The sequence below is a fragment of the Pristis pectinata genome, chromosome 1 (assembly GCF_009764475.1).
Source record: "Pristis pectinata isolate sPriPec2 chromosome 1, sPriPec2.1.pri, whole genome shotgun sequence".
Taxonomy (NCBI): Eukaryota; Metazoa; Chordata; class Chondrichthyes; order Rhinopristiformes; family Pristidae; genus Pristis; species Pristis pectinata.
In genome coordinates, this window is record NC_067405.1 from 44234208 (window position 1) to 44258313 (window position 24106).

At 36.9% G+C, this 24106-nt stretch overlaps 1 protein-coding gene across 1 annotated transcript in view; it reads right to left on the reverse strand.

The window, feature by feature from the left end:
* Positions 1 to 24106, reverse strand: part of ppig (peptidylprolyl isomerase G (cyclophilin G)) — a 37786-nt gene that overhangs the window by 12617 nt on the left and 1063 nt on the right. The window contains exons 2-10 of the mRNA XM_052012085.1: positions 13457 to 13538; positions 12706 to 12780; positions 7273 to 7380; positions 6754 to 6798; positions 4973 to 5060; positions 4062 to 4091; positions 3826 to 3965; positions 2571 to 2769; positions 873 to 1034 (exon numbers count right to left, since the gene is read on the reverse strand). Of these exons, the coding sequence (XP_051868045.1) occupies positions 873 to 1034; positions 2571 to 2769; positions 3826 to 3965; positions 4062 to 4091; positions 4973 to 5060; positions 6754 to 6798; positions 7273 to 7380; positions 12706 to 12780; positions 13457 to 13517 (908 nt within the window). The 5' untranslated portion in view covers positions 13518 to 13538. The remainder of the gene's footprint in view (positions 1 to 872; positions 1035 to 2570; positions 2770 to 3825; positions 3966 to 4061; positions 4092 to 4972; positions 5061 to 6753; positions 6799 to 7272; positions 7381 to 12705; positions 12781 to 13456; positions 13539 to 24106) is intronic.

Here is a 24106-nt window from a genome sequence, read left to right on the forward strand (position 1 = left end):
TTTTATTTCCTGAAGACTGGTTCTCATTATAATATCTTCTATCCATAATTTCATAACTCTAGAATAATCCCTAACTGTGCCATGATAGATATTACAGTAGGATTCAAGATGAGCTTAAATTTACAGACTGCGGAAAATGGAATGCCAGCAAATTTGCTTGAAAATATAACAATTCTTACAGTGCTAATTGTGCATGACACTAGTTTGCCTTTGAATAAATAAACTCTAATTAACAAAACCGGATTGTTGGACATGTTATTCACAATAAAAACTGTGTTCCTCCTCTTTCCAAGAGGCCACTGGAACAGGATGTAGAATGAATAAATCACAATCTTCTGGAAAGACACATTTACTCTTACTTTAGTATTCACTAAATATGAGATAATCTTTATAAAGTCCTGCTTAACATTCTGTATTTTCAGTAATCTGGTTGATAACAAATAACTTGTACTTGGGGAACCTTGTAACACAGACAAGGCAGCTTTTATGGTCTGTTCGGCATTGCCCTGAGATGATTACAAGTCATCCAGTGAGGAATTACAGCCACGAGTAGAGTATATTCCTTCCCAGAAGGTCAACGGTGAATAATCTGGATCTTTATAAAATCCAGCTCCTTCCACACTCATTTTATCCAATAATAAATTTATTAAATTGAATCTACAACTTGGTATCATGGGATTTCAGTGCCCTGTTCTATGGTTCCAGTTTGATAATTTCTCCAAGCTATATAGGCCTCGACTACATTAATTAGAAAATTTCAGAGTAAAGTATAAATGGAATTTACATGCTGAATATATATCTTTGAGAACTGATGCTATGTAGCAGCATATAGATTTATGTATTAACAAGGATTAATTTGACACAAAGTATACCTCTCTCTTTCTCTTTCTTTTTTCTTCTCTTTCTCTTTTTCATCTTTCTTACGAGGACTTTTTCTCATTAAAAACCTATTTTCTGGTACAGGTGGAATTTCTTCAGGACGCACGGTGGCAACAGTCTCTTGTGTGGTACTTTCTGCACTTTCATTTGATGAGCTTTAAAACAGAGTTACAATGCAATTACTAAATACAGTAAATCTCCAATAATGGGGCACACTCAGAACTTTGGTGGTGCCAGACTGACGAATTTTCTGGACCATTAGATGTTATTCTATTAATATTAATCCCCCAACACATGTAAAGTTCACTTTTTTAGATGTTACATTATAATACATTTTCCAGTGAATCCCATAAGATTAAAAAGTGAGCAGGAACTGAGGTCCTGGTGTGTTTCAGGTCTGTGTGGTAACCAGGCCCCCCCTATATGTTTCAGAGGAGTGCAGGAAACATAATGAGTCAGATGCCGATCCATTGGGATTTCCAAATAATCCATTTGCAGATTATTGGAGTTCTACGATACAAAGAATGGATATTACTTGTACACATAAACATCCTCTCTCCCAATGACTACTTGTAAGCAGCACTATGTGGGACAATGAAACCAAGCGGTATCAAGACTGGTTGCAGTCCCCAAGCAAAATAGGCATGGAAAGCAGATATTAAAATCTCACTTAAATGTCATTAACATTGTTCTTAATTTTATAGTTCTGATGTAAATCTTTATGTACATACTGTTGACACAAACTTGTTCTAGACTTTCCCTGAGTAGTCTGGGGCAGGTAGTAAGTGAGCTAATATGAGGACCACAATGTCACCAATCTACCTGTATATGATAGCATTGGTAGCAGTGAAAGCCTTATAGTCCTTGGGGAGACAAAGGCTCAGCAGCATACCGAGGACACTCTCCAACATGATGTAACACCAAACATGCCAAATGGGATAGTCTCAGAGCAGATTTGGCAGCTCAGAACTGGGCATCCATGATGTGCTGTGACCATCAGCGGCAGTAGAAATGCATGCTAACACAATCTTTAATCTCAAGACTCCACATATACTTTACTCTACCATTACTATCATGCCAAGGTATGAACTGTAGCCTAATGAAGATAGCAGAAGGTCTTTCCAGCAGGAGTGCCAACTAAACCTAAAAATAATGTGTGTCAGCCTGGTGAAGCTGCAATACAAGACTACTCAGGGTGCTAAATAACAAAAACAGCATCCAAAAGACAGACTTAAGTGATCTCACAACAAATGGATCAAAGCTCTGCAGTTCTACCATATCTAGTTGAAATTGTGGTGGATAATTAAACAGTCAACAGGAGGATGCAGCTCCAGGAACAAATCAGCCAGAAGTGTCAAATAGATGATCCATCTTGGCTTCCTCCGGAGATCTCCATCATCAAAAAAGCTAGTCTCTAGCCAATGTGAATCAATCCACATGATATCAAGAAATGGCTCTTAGCACTAGTTATAACAAAAGATATGGGACCAGTCAACATCCAATCATAATGCTGAAAACCTGTACGCCAAGCTGGTCCAATCCAATTACAACTGGCAACTACTCAGCAATGTGGAAAATTGCCCAGTTATGTCCCTTTCACAAAAAGGACAAAGCCAACTGGGCTAATTATTGCTCATCAGCTTACTCTGAATTATCAGCAATATCATCAACATATAGAAATTAGTACCAACCTTTTCTTTTCTGATTTCTTTCTTCGTTTTTCTTTCTTTCGCTTTTTGGAATCTTTCTTGCGTTGTTTCTTTTTCCGCTTCTTAGAATCTTCATCTGTTTCACTTTCTGATTCTGAGGAAGAGTCTGAGTCAGAGGAGCTCTCAGATTCACTCGAAGAGGATGAAGAAGATTTTTTTCTTTTCTTCTCTTCCTTTTTGGCTTGTTTTGCAAAAGTTAAATATACTCTTTTATTAGACTATATTTCATTGTTGAAAACTCAAATGTAACTAAAGTCTTATGCACAAATGAACAAAGTGTGATAAATATATTTTATTGAACATTATGAATGCAAAGACATGATGCAAGATAGTGTAAATAATGTGAATGAGAGATGTGAACAGAATAAATGTAGTATTGCAGAACATCATTAGCACAAGTATTACAAGAACATGTACTTTTCTCCAAATTGAATGCTGCTGTCAAGATAGTGCAACCGGAAAATGGTATACATGTCTAACTTAAAAGGATTTTGCACAGTTTAGAAAGTATTCTTCCTAAATAGCAAGGATATCAGCAATAGGAAGATATATGCAAAGTATATTTTCAGCAGACACTAAATGTAACAAACGTTTCTAAAAATAGGTAAAAAAACTCAATGTTTTACAACATGCATCTCTGTTGATTCCCAAGATCTTCATCTTCTAAAATGTTTTACTACTCTATTCATTTTGCACTCAATACTGTTGTACAAAAACTATATACCGCTGCACAATATCAAATGCAATTTTACTATTATATCAACTATTAACCAGTTTTCTAACTTATTTCATTATTCCCAAGATTGTGATGACTGCATAAGCGCTGCTATAATCACTTCCATGATTTTAGCCTGCAAAATTAGTAGAGGAAGACAAAATAAGCTGGCAAAAATGGGAACAGAACAGGATACTTTTAAATAAAACAAAGCAACTTATTGCTGACTTCAGTGGTGTTCTGATTCAAATTGATCTCAGAAGCAACGGAGGTAAGTCTGATAAGGTGACAGGTGCACCTTCCAGATTATTACAACAAGACATTTTTATTATCAAATGCATCATAATGAAAAAGTTTTCCCATTAAAATAATTATAATTAATATTTTGTGGATCACAAACAAAACATGGATCTAACTATTTTACAGTATTACTAAGAAGTCACACAGCAATTAAAACTTAAAAATAAAGTCCAAGTTTCATGTCTTTTCCACACACACACACACACTCATACACCCTTGTACCTTTGGCCTTTGGAATCAATTCTCCACAGTTTAAGATTCGGACTTCTGCATAAGGTTTACTATTTGCATCTGTTTTCTGGTTTTCCACATCTCTTATTAATTCTTGTCCTGAAATAACTTGACCAAAGACCACGTGTACGCTAAGGAAGAAAGGTGATATTATGTAATTTTTTTGTTTTGTTGTAAGCCATACTTAGATAATGATTTCATTATTTATTTTAAAAATATATACTCACCTATCTAAATGAGGTGCAGGCTTAGTAGTTCTTTATGATTTAATATTTATGAAAGTGGATGTTCAGAACATGAAATCAGAAAACCAAAATTAGACAACTTCTACAAACTGCAGTAAAATCATTGACTTTCAAATAAATACAACGCAAAACATCTTTTTTAGAAACAATGAAAGCGACCATCACAATTGTAAAACATGCTCAACTATACAGAAAGATCTTGAGATGGCAAAAAGATGCTTTGCCATCCAAGTTTTTTGTCTTCAAATACATTTCTGTACATATAACAAGTGGGAACCAGTGCAATATTTGCAAAGATAACATTAGCGAAAGTCTAAATTACTGTGTTTGTTATTGCTTTAATACATTAAGTATTACAATAAGGAAATAGATTAATTGGAGACAATTATCTTAAGAAAAGCATTCAACATTTTAGCACACAATAAATCATCCATTTGCATTGTTTGCTGGGATGATTATTTATCATGAAATAATTCCTGTAATATCAGAAGCAACAACAATTCTATCAGATTTCAATGTGGATGTAGGGGAGTTACCTATTCAAAATTGTTAACTGGCAGATCAGTGTTAAATACTATGTAATGTAGCTGAGGTTTTCAAATTTGTGTAGGAATAACCTCATTAGATTTTGATAGAACAAATGAGGACACGAGGGGGTAACAATGCAAAATAGTAGAGAGATGGAATTAAAGCAGCTATGAGAACATAAAACGCACTGCGTGAGAGAGACACACAGTTGTCAAGTTATTGGAGACAGACACAGCAAGCAATCACAAAGTAGAGATAACTGCTGTTGTTTACTGACAGTTCCTAAGCAGAAGAAAACTACAGCAAAACAAGCACAAATGTAGACTCATTCAGATATTTCCAATAAGATAATTTAAAACTCTTACATGAAGAACTGTGAGCCATTTGTATCTTTTCCTCTGTTAGCCATAGACAATAGGAACTCCTTGTTGTGCTTGACTGCAAAACTTTCGTCTATTTTTAACAATGAAATGTGATCATTTTACAGAACTGTAAATAATACCTTATAACAGAAAATTTTTCTATAATTTCTATGACTCTTCAGTGGCTAGATTTATCACAAAGGGTAGTATAATTACATGAAAATAGTGTAATTGCACATAAGTAATCATGTTTTTGCATTATGCAGGAAAATACAGGAGCAAAAAAATCATTGGGATCGATAAAAAGCACTCTCTATGAAATAGTGGTCAAGTGCAAAATTGCATCCAGGATAGAAAGTCAAAATAATAAAAACAGAAAATTCTGGAAACACCCAGCTGCCAGGCAGCATCTGTGGAAAGAGAAACAACATTAATGTTTCAAGTCAAAGGCTCTTCATCAGATGAGTAAGAAAAATACAAGTTAGTTTTAAATTGCAGAGAAGGTTGGGGGACTCTAGGACAAACATAGAGGGGTTTCACTGTTGATCTCATAGAAAGCCATTCACAAAGAACTGGTAATCTCAATGATGTGGATTTCACCTTTCTTGATATCAGCTGCTGGCAGAGGTCAGTTCTAAGCGATCTCTGACATTAAGAGTGATGCATCAAGTAGACCAAGCACAAGGTTAGAGAGCAAACAGACCATTTCATTTCATTTACACTTTAAGCTTCTTAAAGAACACAAAATAAAGCTCAAAACAAATAAGATTTCAACACAAGCTGAAATATCAAAAACTTCACGGTAAAATATAACTTTTCTTCAAGGAAAAAAAAACCTAAAATAATTCTCTGAAGGATAATAATCTAGAAAGGTAGTAAAGTAATAATTATGACTGTACTTCAGTGAGACCTCACTTACACCTCAGGGCACAAAAGATGACATTTTTGCTGTTTTCATCCCTATGGTAATTAGTTTGTAAGCATTTAAAGCTCTCATCATTTCATTGATTTCTGAAGACCACAGAGGAGGAGTTTGGAAAGTAGAGTACCTGTGGAGCAGCAGAGAATCAATGACAGAAATGTCTGAATTCCTGTCTTTAACTGAATATGGATACACCCTTGGTCACTCTGATGGAAAAGGATTAAAATTTTGCTGTTGGTACACATGCAAAGTCCAGAGCAATGTGTTCATTACACTCCTCCACTAATCAGCTACCTCATTAAAAATCCTATAATCAAAGGTTGCAAATAAATCTAATTTTAGTTTTTGGAAAACCCTTCCAATGGATTGGTGAGAGTATCAGGGGATGTTAATAGGCACGTGTTAGAGAATTGATTACAGGGAAATAAGTGGAAGAATGGGATTGCTGGGATTGTTCTGGAAGTTGGCATTAACCAGATAGGCCGAAATGCCACCTTCTACATTGTAGGGAAATCTGAAATATAAAAATGCTCTTGCCACACATCTGATCCTTACCATTCCTATAACTAGTGCTCCTATCTTTATTATAGTTTATTTTGCTTAAGTGGAAAATGATAACAGAAATATAAATGCAAATATTTTCTATATCAAAATTTCACAAAAAATTTAACAAGATACTACGTTTCAAGTTATAACGTAAATGCAAAACTTGAATTTTCAGCTAACTTGCATCATGGAACAACTAAATCAAAATTGTGGAGAAGATAACTGAAGTGAATTCAAGTACTGGATTGTCAGTAAAATTTTCCATTTCTTAGTCATGTTGAAACACAAACAACAACCTGTAGAATAAAAAAATTACCTTCAAAAAACCCTCCATAGATAGATTCACCTCCTCTACCATTTCCTGAAAACACATAAAAAGGTTTTCATCAAATTCAGTAAAATCACTGTCAACTTATAAATTATTTAAAGGAAATATATTACAATATTGTGAAGAATATGATGCTGGCAGTGTAAAATTGCTATTTACTTAAGAAAGTACATATTCTGATGGATCAGATATTGACTGCGTGCTTTAAGTAGAAAGATGCGTGCTTAGAGCTCATAGCTTATTAATATCAATTTCCTCCCTTACTTGCACCTGTTTTCACATTAGCAGGTCAGAAGGTAAAAGAACAATCTATCTGACTTTAATTGTAGTTACAGAGAATGTGCAACACATAATAGGCTATTCCACGTATGCCTCTACCTAACCATTGTACATCAATTACACTAGAAAATGAAAAAAACGTATGGCACTTGGGAAGTGGAGCCTTTATAAGGGAAGTACATAAAATTTTAAAATGCATACTGCTTAATGCAGCCTCTGATTTCATACCTTCACTAAAGTCACCTCCTTGGATCATAAAATCTTTTACGACTCTGTGAAATAGGCAACCTTTATAATGTAAGGGTTTTTGAGTACTCTTTCCTACTCCCTTTTCACCTGAAATGAGATCAACAGAGTACCATCAATGATAAAACATGCGCAGAATATCAACAGTAGTTACAACACAACAAACAGCAGTCCTGTCTGTACAAATTAAAACCCTATTATTGATAGGTACTGTTTCCGATTGTCAGGGGAAAGAAAAATCACATGGAGAGAGAAAATATATAAAGTTTTATCATTTCCCATGACATGGGCAGTCAAGAAAGAAATATAGGATATATATCAATAATGTGGATTTCACAAATCAGGTCACTCTAAAGAATTTTACAACCAATTAAGTATCAATGAAGCATAGTCACTCATTTCTGTAGTACAGGAAATGCAGAGTATCATACAAGATTCCATAAACAACATTATAATGATCAGATAATCAGTTTTTCTTTCCACTTCCAGCTCCCTTTTCCACTCTACTCCTTGAAGATTTGGACACCTCTAAAAATTCAGGACTTCTAGCAATTTATGTTTGAATCATTCCCATCAGGTTTCCACCCGTTACAACCCTCAAATGATCTTTATCAAGGTCACAAATGGCATCCATTGTGACTTCAATAAATCATCCCATATCATTCTTGTCATCCTCTCTTCAGAATTTGGCTTAGTTAAACACAACATCTTCTACCAATGCCTCTTCTCCAGGTTCTCGCCTGGTTTCATTCTTATCTCATTTGCTGTAAACGAGCAATTACCTGTAATGGCTTTACTTTCCATTCATGCACTGTTTCCTATGGCACCAACAACCACCTCTATTAGCACCCAAGGATCTTCACCCCCTCCTTTTACTCATCAACTTTGCCCTTTGCCAACGGAAAATATGTCAACCACACTGATGACAGCCAGCTGTTTTATCACAGAAGTATAACATCTCTTCTTGCCACATCACAGCATTCAATTTGTTATCTTACTTGTCTGACATGTAGTAACTTGTGAGCAGAAAATTTCCTTAATCTTTGGCCTTGCACAGTCAAGGAAGCTTCCTGCGAATTATCACCTAACACCTTCTCTTACTCTTCTTAGTTGAACTGCACCAGGAAGAAACACTGAAGGCAGGAAGGGTACAAAATGTAATTCTAGTAGCGACTTCAACCTTCCTCACCAAAACAGGTTTGGCTGAGCTGACTGAGATGTGAATGACAGGAGCACACAGAACTCCAGCGAAGGTGGCACAATGAGTACACCAGGTGCTGGATTTCAATATCTTTGAGGATGGCGATATTCACAGAACTTCCTCCTTAAATTGGTTGTTTAATTATTCACGACTGGAAGAAGCAATGCTGCAGAGTTCTGTCAGTTGCTCAGCTCTGTCTATGGCACGGTCTTTCTGCTGCTCAGCTTGCACGTGGTCCTGCTTGTACCCTTACTTGGTTGGCACCTACCTCCGATACCATACATGTACCACTCCTCATCAAGCACCTCCTGCTCAATCTGTGGCAGAATCTGTCACACTGGCAACGTTTATCCATCACAGTGGAAGCAAGTAATCCTCAACTCCAAGAAGTGAGAGCAGTGAAACAGCAGAGTTCTTACGGAGATGAAATCCAAACTTTGCACTGACAATACCTATAATTGTGTAACAATTATGTCTCTATTATACTTAAAGGGATAGATTCAGACTAGAACACAGAGTTCAAAATATGCAGTGTGGCCCATGAGTAGTAGTCGAAGTAAATTCCACCCAAATTTCACCCAAACTACCATTAGTATCAAATCAGGAATCAACTTTAGTCCAATGATGAACTTGGTCGGTATGGATGAGTTGGGCCAAAAGGCCGGTATAACTCTATGACTATATGAATGCGGATGGGCATGCCAGGCATACATAAAATTGAGATGCTGAGCTGGCAAAGGTACAAGACTTGACTACATTCAAGCTAAGCAGCAGAAACAGCTTTCTACAGTCACAGCTAAGCAACTGACAAATCAGGCAAAGGTCTGTAACAACAATCAGCTGAAGGAACTCAGCAGATTGAGCAGTATCTGTGAGAGGAAAGGAATTGTCAACATTTCGGGTCGGATCCTAATGCTGCTTCATCTAATCATAACTGATGGTGAATGATTAACCAATAAATTTAAGTAGGAAGCTCTGTAAATATCACTATGCTCAATGATGATAGAATCTAGCAACTAAGTGTAGCAGGCTAAAGTGTTTACAAACACCTTCAGCCTGAAGTATTGAATGGATGACGTAATCACACCTCCTCCCACAGTCTCTGCCATCTCAAAAGTCTGTCTTCAGCAAACCAGTTCAAGCCACTTGGCAAAAAAAACAGATGAACTTACTGGATGCAGCAAAGGCTATGCGCCCCATCAACGTTACCCTTATAAAGCTGAAGATGTGGTCCAGAATTAACTGTGACTTTAGCAAAGCTGCCTCACAACAACAAGGGCATTGGTATCTACCTTTCATTGCGGAAAAATGCCAAGGTGTGCCCAATCCACAAGAAGCAGGACAAGTCCTATCTGTTCGATTATTGCCCAATTAGCTATTTCTCAATCATCAGCAAAGTGATGGATGATGTTGCTAACAGTGCTATTACAGAGTGCTTACTTCCCAGTAAAACATTATTGTTGCTTAGCTTGTTTTCCATCATGATCATTTAGCTCCAGACCTTTTGACTTTTGGATGGCGGGAGATTTTCCATGCTCACCTGAACTATGCACTTGGCCCTCAGTCCAAACATGGATATAAGCGCTGAATTCTCCATAAACTTCTCTCTCAATCCTCCTCTAAGACACTCTACAGTGCATCTGACAGAGAGCTGGAATGGACACAATAGGCGAAATGGCCCCCTCCTGTGTTGTGACCATTCTGTGATTCTATAAACTTGACTCTTCTACCTGCATGAATTTCTTATTATTATTGTGTCCCATCTTGTGAGATACCACTCCTGTTTTAAGCATCGACATGTTTTTAAATCCATTAAAGCTGCTACATAAATGGAAGCTGTTATTGGAGGATGAGGGATAAATACTGACCAGTACTCTGTGGAGAAGTCACCTGGTTGCCCTAGGTTAGGCAATGGATTCTTTTATACCCAAAGTTTAACAGTTCATCCAAACAACAACATCAACAACACTGCAGATGCTTCAGTGCTTTTTTTTAAAAAGAGGAATTAGTCCTTTCTGGCCTCTTGAACTACTTTAGTCAGTCTGGTAAAGGTGCTTCCATAGTGCTAATTCAGTAGGAACTTCCAGGATTCAAATCCAGCAATAGTGAAAGAATGACATTATGTTTCCAAGTTAGGATGGTGTATAACTTGGAGGGAAGCTTGCAGGTGCTGATGTTTCCATGTGTGTGCTTCCATTGTCCTTTGAGGTGGTAGAGGTCATGGATTTGGGAGATGTTGTTGAAGGTGATGGTGAGTTTCTGTAGAGCACTTTGGTGACGGTCCACACTTCAATGTGGTGGGAGAGGATGTTGTAGGATAAACAGCATACCAATCAAGCAGGTTTCTTTGTCCTGAGTCGTGTTAAGTTTATTTAGTTTCTTTTGGATCTGTACCCACCCGAGCAAGATATTTATCCATCACATTTCTGACTTGTTCTTTGACAGCAGTGGTTGTTATGAGGCCAGTGACTTGCAGTCAAATAATCAGCCTTTGACCTGCCCTTATGGGTGACCCAGAGAAGTTTCTAGTTAATGGTAATCCTCTCACCCCCACAATGTTGATAATGGGGAATACAGCAATGGCAATGCAGCTGAACGTCAAGGCTAGGATTGTCACATTGCCTTACTCTTGTGTGGCTCAGACAGTAGTCACCACTTATCATTCCATGGCCCAAAATTTGTCAAGTCCTGCTGCATTCATGCATGGAGTTCTTCATTTCCTGAAGAACTGATAATACAATGGGACATTGTCAGCACATCAGAATTGTACAGAGGGAAGGTCATTTTTGAACCATTACTCTGGATTTGGTGCCCCAGTTTCTGTCATGGAACTTGAATTTACGGCTTCTGAGTCAGAAGTAACAGTTTTACCAACTAAGCTGCAGCTAAAACTGCAAATGCAGTCGTCATATGATTTTATTTCTGCCATTCAGTAATTTCAGCATGATAAGCTTAAACAAGCAGTTTCCAATGTAAATATAGATTTAAGAATTCATAATGGAAGAACAACATCACTTATTTAAATAGCACCTTTAACATTCCAAAGAATTTCACAGGAATTATCAATGAAATATTTACTGAATTGCTCAAGGAGTTTTCAAGCCAAATATTTAGAGATTCGGTCAAAGTCGTGGGTTTTAAGGGGTGCCTTGAAGTGAGGCTTAGGAATTAATTTTTAGAAAGACTGAAGTTGGTGATTTTGTTCTCTTTGGAAATTGAGAAGGAGAAGGATGTGATGCATTTCAAATCAGGGTATGGACAGAGTGGATAGAGAGAAACTGTTCTCACTAGCTGAGGGATCAAAAACAATGGGACATAGAAATAAGGTAACATATTAAGTAACCAAAATTGAAATAAGCATTTTTTTTAAAAAGACAGAACGTTAAGATCTGGAATGTACTGGCAAGGTGAGTAATGGAAGTAGATTTCCCTCACAGCATTCAAAAGGAATGGTACAAGTTCAAGTAAAATAATTGTAGGCTATGGGGAGAGAGCAGGGAAGTAAAACCAGTTGGATTGCCCTTGTAAAAAGTTGGCAGACTTAAAGGGCTGAAATTTCCATGCTGTAACCAATGGTTCTGCGAATCACAAAGCTTGGAGACTGAGCAGCTGCAAATTTAGCAGCCAACAATGCAGCAACTGGATTTGGTGAAGACCAAGAAAAGTAAGGTGATACTGAATTGGAAAAAAAAAGTGGATGAATTTTAAAATAAAATAGATTAAAGGAGAGCCAATGCAGATCTGCAAGCACAAGGGGTCCTGGATGATTGCGATAAGGTGCGAATTAAGAAACGTACAGTAAAGTTTTACATAGCATCAAGTTTACAGTCATTATTACGAGCGTGGTCAACCAGCAGTGTGTTGAAGTAATCGAGTTTATAAGTATCAAAGTCTGGGATGATGTTTTTAAGCAACAGGCCAGCTGAGACAGGTGTGACCAACCTACAAGTCTGTAGTCTTAGTGATGGTGCTATGTGTGGCTGAAGCTCATCACAGAATGGTATAGAGGTTAAGAGAGGATGAAGATGAGGTAGAGATGAGTGTAATCAGTGTGGAAGAAACTTTCTTAAAAAAAATAGATGTTAACAAGGAATAGCAGTTGTAAAACCAAAAAGGCCAACAATAAGTCCTTGGACACCAGATAATACCTAACACAACCAAATGTTTTTCCTTAGTTCACCAACAAAGCATTATTATATTATGCTGTAACAAACCTGTACAGAGACAACGAAAGTTTTCGCAAGTCTTTGGACACACATCTGAGAACAATTCAAAGACAACTCTGCCCACTGTAAAGAAAATATATGCATCAGTTACATCTGAAAGTCCAAGAATCGTTACTTCAATGTCACACTGCATTCATCTAGTTACTACTTACGCAAAACTATATCTAGATACACACAAGCTATAAAGTGACAATTTTATTCGGGAAATGACTATCAGAAGTAGAAGATTCACAATGGAAAAGCAAGGGTCATTTGGAGTCAGAGTTAAAGCACGTTACTGAGAATGAGAGTGGGGGTGTATTTCTACATTAGAATTTTCTATAGGTAATCCAAGATATGATGCTGACACTGAGTGCAAATAACTGCTGTTGTGATGGGAGTGCAGGTTGAGAACTCTTCCGCTTAAAACTAAAGATTTTCCAATTTATGGGAATTTACTTTTTCTCCCGAGTGTCTCAAGTAACACATCATGTCTATTCTTGCACATCATGATTTTAAAAATTTTTTTATGATCACATTCCAATAATTGTGCTCATTCTTTTTAATCACACAACCTGAACTTGCAACAAAGTTCCAACCTCTCAGTGGATGCTAAAGGAATGACGTCAGTAAAATTCTTGCGATTACAATACAATAACATAAATTCAAAAAGTTTAACCCGGACCACTAATCATTTCAGTATATTAAATATCTACATGTTCTTGCAAGCAACATAATTGCTGTAAAACTTTTCTCTTACCGAACAGATTATTGACAGTTATGTCAAAAAAACATCGAGGACGCTGTGTTTTCACCCCCATGCTTTACACAAGCTGAAGTCACTGTGGAGAAACAGATGCCATCATCATTAACATCTTTGGTGCCATGAATATCTTCACATAATAAACTGAACATCTGTTTTTGAAAACTTCACTCCCAAATTCCATTTAATTACTTAAATTAGTTAAAGAAAATAAGAATAACTGATTGGTCAGCAGCCAGAAATGGCTTCGGGGGTATTACAGTTTTATTGCCAGAACGGTAGAAAATGATCTTCAAGTCAAAGGTTTATGAAGCAGAAACAACGCTATGTGTAATGTGAATTACTGAGAATACCCAAGCTAACAATGAATCAAATACAAATTCTTTTTTGTGGTGAAGTAATCTCTTCAGCTTCATATTTGCATTATTTGATTAAAGTAGAATAGGCAAGAACACCATCATTTCAAATAAGACCCATTCTAACATTACTGGTAAATATTCTTGGCAATCTAAGGTGTCAGCTACCATACCTCCTCAAAATGTTAAATGGTTTGTTGTTAGTAGGTTTTGTTTCAAATTTGAGACATCTGCAGCTTTTTAACTTATTTTTGATACCATATTTTAGATACCAACAGAAATTGTAAAGTAGTAATGGAAAAGCTGAAAGCTAAACTAGTTTTTATAAGATTATTTAGGGCAAGCTTGTTTAAAGGTTCAACCTGAATAAAGATTTAGCCAAATCTCGGACAGTACTTCTCAATGGAAATACAAGACTATACAAGGAGTTGAAGACTAACTCAGAGGAACTCAAAAATATATAGAAATTATTTAGCCCCGTCTCATCCTCCCCGTTAAAATAAGTTGTTAAATTCTTGTAAGAAAGTGAACAGAAGTTGCCATATAGAAACATACTAAAATATTACTTTTCATTTGTTTTTCAGATAAGTAAGCATTAAATGTTAGTTCAATTTTCTGTTAAATAACAGTCAAAACATTATTTTGAAAAGCGATCACTGGTGAAATAGACTACTCAATGGACATGTGCCTCTTTAGCTATCCCTAGACTGATAAAATTAAAGTCTCTGCTTTTCCATGAAATAAATTACAGTAGTCTTCACTTAGTTTTGAGTGGGATCCTACTGAACATAACTATAACACCAGTTCTCATAATCCTGCAATAATTGGCAAGCTCATTTAAACAAGCATGGTGATGAAGAAAAAGAATCAAAATTCCACACTATTAAACATAATAATACTATTAAACATTAAATTGGACCATGTACAAAATTTACAATATTTCTCATTAATACCATCCATGATCTTTTAAATTATGACATGCATATTGAATACACATGGGCTTAATTTTGTATTTAATGACACAGTTATAATTTGTGCTTTATTTGCTATCAGCTCAATTGTATATGAACTAACTAGCTGGAATTCTTTCTTTAGGCATTTAAATAAACCGGACAATATTTGTAATTGCATTAAACCGATTTTTGATTTCTCTGTGAAGCTTTTTTAAAAATCTCCTTGTGTTACATGAAGGAATCAAACACAACATCAATACTGAAGTTTAGAAAAAAATGCTCCATCCTTGATGAACAGAAAATAAGTTTACAAACTTATTTGAAATATGAAGTGAACTGTACATAACTACACCATATCAGTATTATATTTTTGTTCAAACAGAAGTAATATGCAGAGAAAGGGTTGTACATGATTTGCCTGGTCATCATCAGCTTTCAGGAATACTTTCGTTGGTTAGAAAATAAGTAGCAGGTGCAAGAGGTGCATAGAATATTTTGTACTTACCTTCTGGAAGAATAACTATGTCCTTCATCTATTTAGCCACTCAGTAATAACTTACATTTCTATAACCAGCACTCACCTATGACACAAAGTGAATACCTCAGAACATCAACTTCTGTTAAAAGATGATGACCAATTTATCTCAAAGTGAGTGGACTTTGGGAGTTGTGTGATATGAGTTAAAGTATTTTAGAAAACGCAACTAAACTAGTGAAACAAAAAAAAAATCACTTTACAGTGATGAACCTTGTGTTAACCAATTTTCACTTGGGGCATTTTGGGAATCTAGATGTAGGTGGTTGTATCTCCACTCAGTAAATAAGAAGTGAATAAGACATCATCATAATACATTTGATCGCTAAAGCAACAAAGAATCTGCAGGAGGAACTCAGGGGGTCAAGGAGCATCCATGGTTTGGGGGGGGGGGGGGGAAGAGAAGGAATTGCCAATGTCTTGGGTTGAAACCCTGCATAAGGACTGAGTGGAGAGGGGAAATAGCCAGTATAAAAAGGAGAGGGGAGTGTGATACAGAGGCCAGAGGTGATTGGTGGATTGAGGAATGGGGGGGCCGGGGGTGAAGGGATTGTTGAAGAATGATGGGCAGATTGAGCCATGAGGGGGTGGGGTGGGGAGTGTAAGGTTGGGAGACATGATAGGTGGATGCAGACGAAAAAAAAGTGGAAGACGGAGGAATGGAGGATAGAGCCAGAAGGGGGGGGGGGGGGTGGCAGGATTGATGGGGAGGAGACAGCTGCTGGAGGGTGGTAAGTAGGAACACAAAGGCTACCAGTGCTGGAAGCTGATAGGAAGTAAGGTGATAATGGGAACAGAAGGGAACTGTTGATCGGAAGGAGAGGCAGTGCATGTGCGATTGGGGGAAGGAGGGGGTGGGAGAGTGGTGAGAAAACTAAGGTAAGGGATACTTGAAATTGGAAAATTCAATGTCCATACCATTGGGTTATAGACAAGCCAGGCAGAACATGAGTGTTTGTGTTGGGTCTCATCCTGGCAATGGAGAAGGGTGAGGATGGCAGATCAGCATGGGAATGGGAAGGGGAATTTAAGTAGTATGCAACTAGGAGCTTGGGAAGGCCACTGTAGAGTGTGCAGGTGTTCTATGAATTGCCTAGTCTGCACTTGGTCTCATCGATGTAGAGGAGGCCACATCAGGACCATCAAATGCAGTAGATGAGGCTGGAAGAGGTGCACATGAATCTTTGCCTTACCTGGAAGGGTTGTTTAGGTCCCTGGATGCTGGACAGGGAGCAGGTGTAGGGACAAGTATTGCAAGGGAAAGTGCCTGGGGTCAAGGAGGGATGGGTGGAGAGAGATGAACAAACCAGGGAATCACAGAGGGTCTGGTCCCTGTGGAAGGCGGAGAGGGGTGGGGAAGAGAAGATGCGGCTAGTAGTGGGATCATGTTGCAGTTGGTGGAGATGACCAGAGATGATATGCTGATGATCACTGTGCTGTGTATAATGTATACATATACAGATTATTTTATTTCTACATCTGTGAAATGGTAAGTTAAAATCAGAGTATGCATGGGTTTGTTATTGCTGAGTGCTTACTGAATGGTGGTGGATAAAGTTAAATAAATGCACGTAATAAGTATATTTACATATGTTGCGTGACTAAATGCAAGGTATTTTCTTCTAAACTTAAATGTATGCCTGACCTGTGGATGTTCTCCAACAGAAATTGCTGACTAGTTGTGCCTTTGGATCAGGTTTATCTGCATCGAATAAGTTTAGAAGAAAATACCTTGCATCTGATCATGAAATAAAGCTTAAATATACTTCATACGTATATTTATTTAACAAGCATCCACCAACATTCAGTGAGCACCCATAGTGTTAAGAAATATTTCTAAGATTTATTTCAGAATTTCAGCAGTTTTCTTCTAAACCATTAAATGTAGCTAAACCTGATCTAACACCATAACTAGTCAGCAACTCATCTGCAGTATTTTCCTCCCCATTTTCAAGTACTATTTATAATTTTGATTAAAAAAAACTTTATATATAGCAAAACCAAAGCTGTTGTGAGAAATTAATTTTCGCAAAGGACACCCGAGGTTTATTCCACATGCAGAGGGAAAAAATGAGATTGAGGCATTAGAAGATGAACAAAGCCTGAGGCAAGATTTCCAAGGTCACCAAGTCAACCAGTCCAGTTTTCCTGAATAAAACATTTATTCTGTAGTGCAGCAAAACAATGGGGAAAAGTGTATATGGATTTTAAATCTTTCAATATTTTGTGAGGCTTTTTATTTTTGAATTACAGATGTTGGTATAATTAAATTTCTCAACTTGTGCAGAATTTCAATGCACAAATCAGTTATCGGAGGAAGTGTGTTAGCATGGATTGAAAACTGGCCATTAAATAGAAAACAAAGATTTGCAGTAAGTGGGTCCCTTTCAGGCTGGAGGGATGCAACTATTGAAGTGTCCCAGGATTGGTTTGTGGCCCTCAATTGTTTACTATTTAATGACCTAGAGGAGGAAAGAAAATATAAGGTGTATGTTGTGATGAAGACATTGTGATTCTGCAAGGGGATATAGTTATAATCAGTGATTGAGTGAAGACCTGGCAAATGGAGTTTAATATGGGGAAATGTGATCAGGTACTTCAGTAAGAGGTATCAAAAGGCAGATTATTATCTAAATAGAGAGAGACTACAAATAAGTTGTTCAGAGGGATCTAGGTGTTCTCGTGCATAAATCACAAAAAGTTAGCAGGCGTGGCCAAGAAGGCAAACAGCATATTGGCCTTTATCGCAATGGGGTTGGTGTTTAAGAATAGGGAAGTTCTGGTACAGTTGTACAGGATGTTGGTGTGGCCACACCTGATTAATGTGCACAGTTTTGGTCTCTTTCCCTAAAAAGCATATAGTAGCATTGAAGGCAGTCCAAAGGAGATTCACCAGACTAATTCCTGGGATGAGAGGGTCGTCCAGTCAAGACAGACTAGACAATTTAGGTTTAGAGATAAGAAGAATGAGGGGGTAACCTTGTTCAAGCATACAAGACCTAAAGGGGCATAACAGGTAGATGCCGAGATGTTTGCACTCGTGGGAGAGGCACAGACAATCAGACGTAAATACAAAATGAGGGACTGGTCACTTAAACTGAGGTATGTAGAGATTTCTTCTCTCAGAGAGTAAGGAAGGAACCGAGGCCAGCATTGATTAGCCATTATCATAGTGGATGGGAAGGCAGGTTTGAGAGGTCAAGTGTCCTATTCCTACTCCTATTTTCTTGTGTTCTTAACATATTTTAGATAGCCGACTTAGTTTTGTACTGCTGTCTACCCAAATAAAATCAGCTTAACAAATACTTAAGAATACCTTATGGACTTAGCTTCAGAAATTATTCTTCAAACAATGAATACCATTAATAAAAACCATTTATATAGCATCCTTAAGGGTGCAAAAATAGCTCATAGCACTTTACAGGGGCGCCAACAACCAGAAAAGATTGACTTTAATACATAAAGAAATATTAAGGAAAATAACCAAAGGATGGGCCAAAATGGTAAGTATTAGGAAGGGTCTTAAAAGAAGGAAGGATAGGTAAAGATGTGGAAAGGTTTGGGAGGAGAATTCCAATGTCTGGGGTCTCGTCACTAAAAATGCAATGTGACAGTTGTGAACAATCTATTTAGTTTAGACAGTTGCCAAGGAGAATGATAGCTCTGATAACAAGCGAACAGAGATTGTGATGGGAACTAAAGGCAATGGTTTTAATTTTTATAATTTTTTAATTGGCATATGACAGACAAACTGTCTGACATTTAGATACAATGGAACATTGATGGCAAATATAACTGGGTGTCATTAACAGATAATTAATTATTTCTATACCTGCAAAGCAACTATTAAATCGCAGTGCATCGCATTAACTGAATTGAGGATTACATAACCAAATTACTTGAATAGTTAGAAACATACAAAAATAATGAAATGCAAAAGATTAAAAACTACATTTCTCACATATTTGTGGTGCTTAAACACTATGATAGACAGCTGCTGCCCACCCAGACCCATGAAATCTCAAACAAGCCCCCAAGGCAACCAAAATTAGTCAAGAAAAGAAAAAAAAATGGTGATTCATTTCTGAGTTTCCACCTCCTGTGAGATGAGCCAGCAACTTGTTCCACATTCAATCTCCAGCATTCAACCCCTGCAAATCTTCAAGTTGTCAGCTCAGTTCTATCTATACAACTGACATAATTAATCTTCAATAACTATTTTATTAATATTGGTCAAAATCCCTTAAGGTTTATGTTTTTCTAGGGTATAAATGGTTAACTAGCTAGGTTCGAAGAATAGCTATGATGTTTTAAAGTTGGAATTAACCTTTTCGCCCTCATGTATAATTGACCATGTGAGAAAAGCAAAACTCGGCACAGTATTCTAACTTTTATTTTGGATATATGGAAATTCAAGGGATAATGGACAGAGCCAGAAAATGGGGTTGAGCTGAATGAGCCATGGACATTGAATTGCAGAATCAGCTCGTGCTATCTTTTAATCTCCTCCTGCTTCTCTTTCTTACTTCTGAACCGAGTGCTAACAAAGATCTTGTACAACTCAAAAATAGTAGACTTTGTCCTATGAATATAATCTAGAACACTATTTGCTTTAGTTTATCAGCATTGGTTATGAACATTCAGAAAATAGTGGACTGGTGGTCTTTTTCTTTCCACCACTAGCTTTGGTTCTGGTCTTTGTAAAGTACACGTAGAATACCCACTGACAACACCCAGTTTTACCAAATCATCGCCTCTTTTGATGTGTGTAGATATACTATTGCTGTACTCATGAGGTTATACCAAGGTACGTAATTGAAGGAGGTGACAATTTCCAACAACAGAGTCAAGAAAGAAATCATCTTGGATATTGTGAGGTACATATTTATTGGTTGAGAGCATTTATTTTTCCTAACATTCCATCAGAGAGGGCAGAACTTTCAACCAGCAGATTCTGGAATGCTTTATGTCAGTCCTGCTGTCCATAACAAAAACATTTCTTGCAGGAATGGACCACAGGTGGATGTCCCAAGCTCCAATTTCCACCAGAGCAAGTCAGTGCTTGGGAGGATAACATCTAGGAACCAACATGAACTTTCAGCCCCAACTCATTGTACATGCATCAAAAACATTGTTTTCTAACAGAAATTGTTAATGTTAGCGATGTATAATTTTCTTGTGTTTATTACTGTTATCATAGAATGTTTTAATCCAACACGGATTACAGTTTGGTGGGGAATCCATGATGATCAAAAACATTATCAAATTATTGGAAACAACGTCAGATTTCTTTTAAAAAATGACAACTTCTGCAAACCGCAGCCCCCCCCCCCCGAACTTCTTGAATTTCTATTCCTAGATATGCCAATCTGTTCCTTTGCAATTTATTATTTTGTGAATGTTAAAATTTGAGCCAGAGGTAAATATGGCAGACATTACAACCAAAACATGATGTTCACATATACATAATGCAATGATTTCCAATATGCCTGTTAATATTCCAAAATGGAGAAGTTACAAAATGTAAAAGGATAAGAGGCAATGTTAAGTCATAAAGAAAAAGGTACTTTTTATTAATATGGTGTCTATACATTATCAGCAAATTACGCCTTGTAATCATTCTGGTTCGGAATATAATTTTCTGAAGTCACGTGAGCACAAATTATATTAGGTAATCCGAATGTACCAAAAATGCCACCTTAAAGGAGAAAAATTAGTAAGCTATAGCCTGGATTTCAGTTTTTTGGTAAACTACTGGAAAGCATAAATGAAATGTCCAAACATCTGGAATAAAGAATCTGAACTAGGTCAGAGCTGACTAACCTCGAATTCTTTTAAGAAATAACAGATGATCCAGTGGCTATTAAATTTGAAAAATCTCTTAAAATTGTATCACACAATGGATTCATGGCAAAGATAATGAATGCTGGAATTTGGCACATAGACAGTTGTGTTTGGAGGACAGAAAACTAATGATCAAGACAACCTGATCTCAAATGTAGTGAATAGCATTCTGAAGATCAATGGAAATCAAAATAAAACTACAGATACTGAAAATCTAAAATAAAAAAAAGCAGAAAATACTGGAAAAACTCAACAAATCAGATAACATCAAAAATGATAAAGGGTCTCAAGCCTGAAATGTTAACAGCTTCTCTTCCACAGTTGCCATCTGACCTGCTGAGTTTTTCCAGCATTTTCTGTTTTTATTCCAAAGGTCTATGTTGGGTCAGTTCTTATACTTACTGTTTACATAATGTTTCTTCTATTATCAAATGCAAACCAAATGAATAATTTAAATATTTTAGTTCACCCAATTCCGGCATTTGGCAAATTACAAGAAGGACTGGGAAAAAAAAATGCAAGAGGTCACTGACAAGGTCAACAGGATGGACTTTTGCATAAAGCATTTTGATTTCAAGAATAAGAAAACATCAAAAGTTAAATTTTAAATTGTTTGTGAAATTAGGGGCAAAATATCTGAAAAACAAGGGGAGAAAAAAGAGACAAGAGATTGTAGAATGATAGAATAATACAGCATGAAAACAGGCCCTTTAGCCCACTGTATGACCATCAAGCATCCATTCGCACTAAATCTACACTATTCTATTTTACTCTCCCCATATTCCCATCAACTCCCCCCCAACATTCCCAGATTCTACCATTTGCCTGCAGACTAGGGGCAATTTATGGTGCCAATTAACCTACCAATCTGCACATCTTTGTGATACAGGTGTGCAGCAAGAATTTTTGATGGGTCCTCAAACAGTCACTATTTATTAACGACCTAGATGATGTGGTAAAAAGCCATATATTCTAGTTTGCCACTGACAAAGACTGTAAACAATGCAGATAGAAACATAAAATTGTAAACACACAGTAATACATAAAGCAAAAAGGCAAAAATTGGGGCAAATGGAATTCAAAGCAGCTAATTATGAGGTAAACCACTCTGGACCAAAGAAAAAAAAAGTACTTTCTAAATGGCAAAAAGCTAGAAACAGTGGACATTCAAAGGGACCTAGTAATTTATACACACAGATCATCATAGGCAGGTGCAGGAAAAAAATCAAAATGGCTGATGGAATTCTGGTCTGGCCCAAATATATAGAAAACAAGGGGTATAAATTATGCTGCAACCATTTAGTCCTACTTTAGGCCATTCCTGGAGAACTGTGGGCAGACCTGGGCACCACAGCTTAAAAGATATATTGTCCTTGGAGGGTGTGCACAGTGGATTTACTAGAATAATATCTCAGCCCTCACAACGGGAATACAAGTTGTGATATGTTTCCTACAATTTAAAAGTAAGGAGATGATTTGATCAAAGATTCCAAAATATCATGGAGAGCTGATAGCAGAGAGAGAGAGAGAGAGAGAGAATGAAAACGATGGGGCATTGTCTAAAAATTAAACAAGGTTTCTCAAATGTAAAGATGCAATCGCTTCTACATAAAGGAGACAGAAGAGACTACAGATGCTAGAATCTGGAGCAAAAAAAAATCTGTTGGAGGAACTCAGAAGGTTGAGTAGCATCTGTTGATGTTTCGTGTCAAGGCCCAGATGCTACTTGACCCACTGAGTTCCTCCACTTTGTTTTATTTACTTCTACATTCAGTGGTAACAACTTGAAACACTATTCCAAAAAAATACAGCAACTGTGTTAGATCAATGTTAATTTTATATATAATAACTTTTTCTTAAACAGAAGGTATTAAGGGGCACGTGCAATGCTGGATCAGTCTTCATTTCACTAAATGGAAGAACAGGATCTAGTGAATAAATGGTGTTCTCCTGACCTTGCGTTTCTGTACTATGATGGGAAAGATATAAAAACAATGAATTCTTCAACATATTTGCAAGATCCTCGAGGATGAATGGCTACAGTTAGGAAAGTTTGAACTTTGGGCTTTTTTTTACACTAAAGCTGAAAGTATTCAGCAGTGAAATGATAAAGTCTTATGAATTATGATGGCTGATGATAGCATAAATAGTACTGAATACAAGATTGTCTTCACTGGTTGCGAAATCTTGGAAAAGTTACTTAGGAAGTAATTGACATGGAAATAACTCTTTAATTTAAAGAGATGGTCATTATGAAAGGGGAATATTAGAGGTAATGGGCAACAAGAGAAACTTATCCAGATGTATCATTGAAAAAATACACACACACCAGGTCAAGGCAGCCTATTTTTGTCTTATTCTCAGGTGAAATAATATATTGGCAGCTTTGCCACTTTTGATACCTATGCACCCAAAAAGAACAAGGTGATAAATTGATGTTTACAGGAATGTTTTAATGGCACCATCTCACTATTTTAGCATTGGTTACTAAATCATACTTAAAGCTGAAACTTTTAAATCAGCTTCACAGGTCCCATTACACCTTGATGTAACATGTACACTAATGCCATCAACTATATCTATGCCCCCCCCCCCCTTAATCCCACTAATTCTTGCCCATTCAAGAGTGCATAAGTAGAAACCAGCTCCAAAAGACTGAAACCACTGACTTCTGACAAAACCAAAGAGCTCATCATCCTTCTTGGCAAATGTCTGAGACTAAACCAGACAGTTCAGCATCACAGCATTATATTTGACCCAGAGATGAGCTACCAACCAAACTATCGAGTTCTCTTAATCCTACCCTTATCATTGCCCATCCCAGCCCTTATCCATGAACTACATCAGCTTCCAGTTCAGCCAAGTTGATTTATTTTTAAAAGCATTTATCCTTGTTTACAAGTCATTCCAATCTATACCCATCTTTTACTCCAGCCCTACAAGACTCACCATGCGTCTC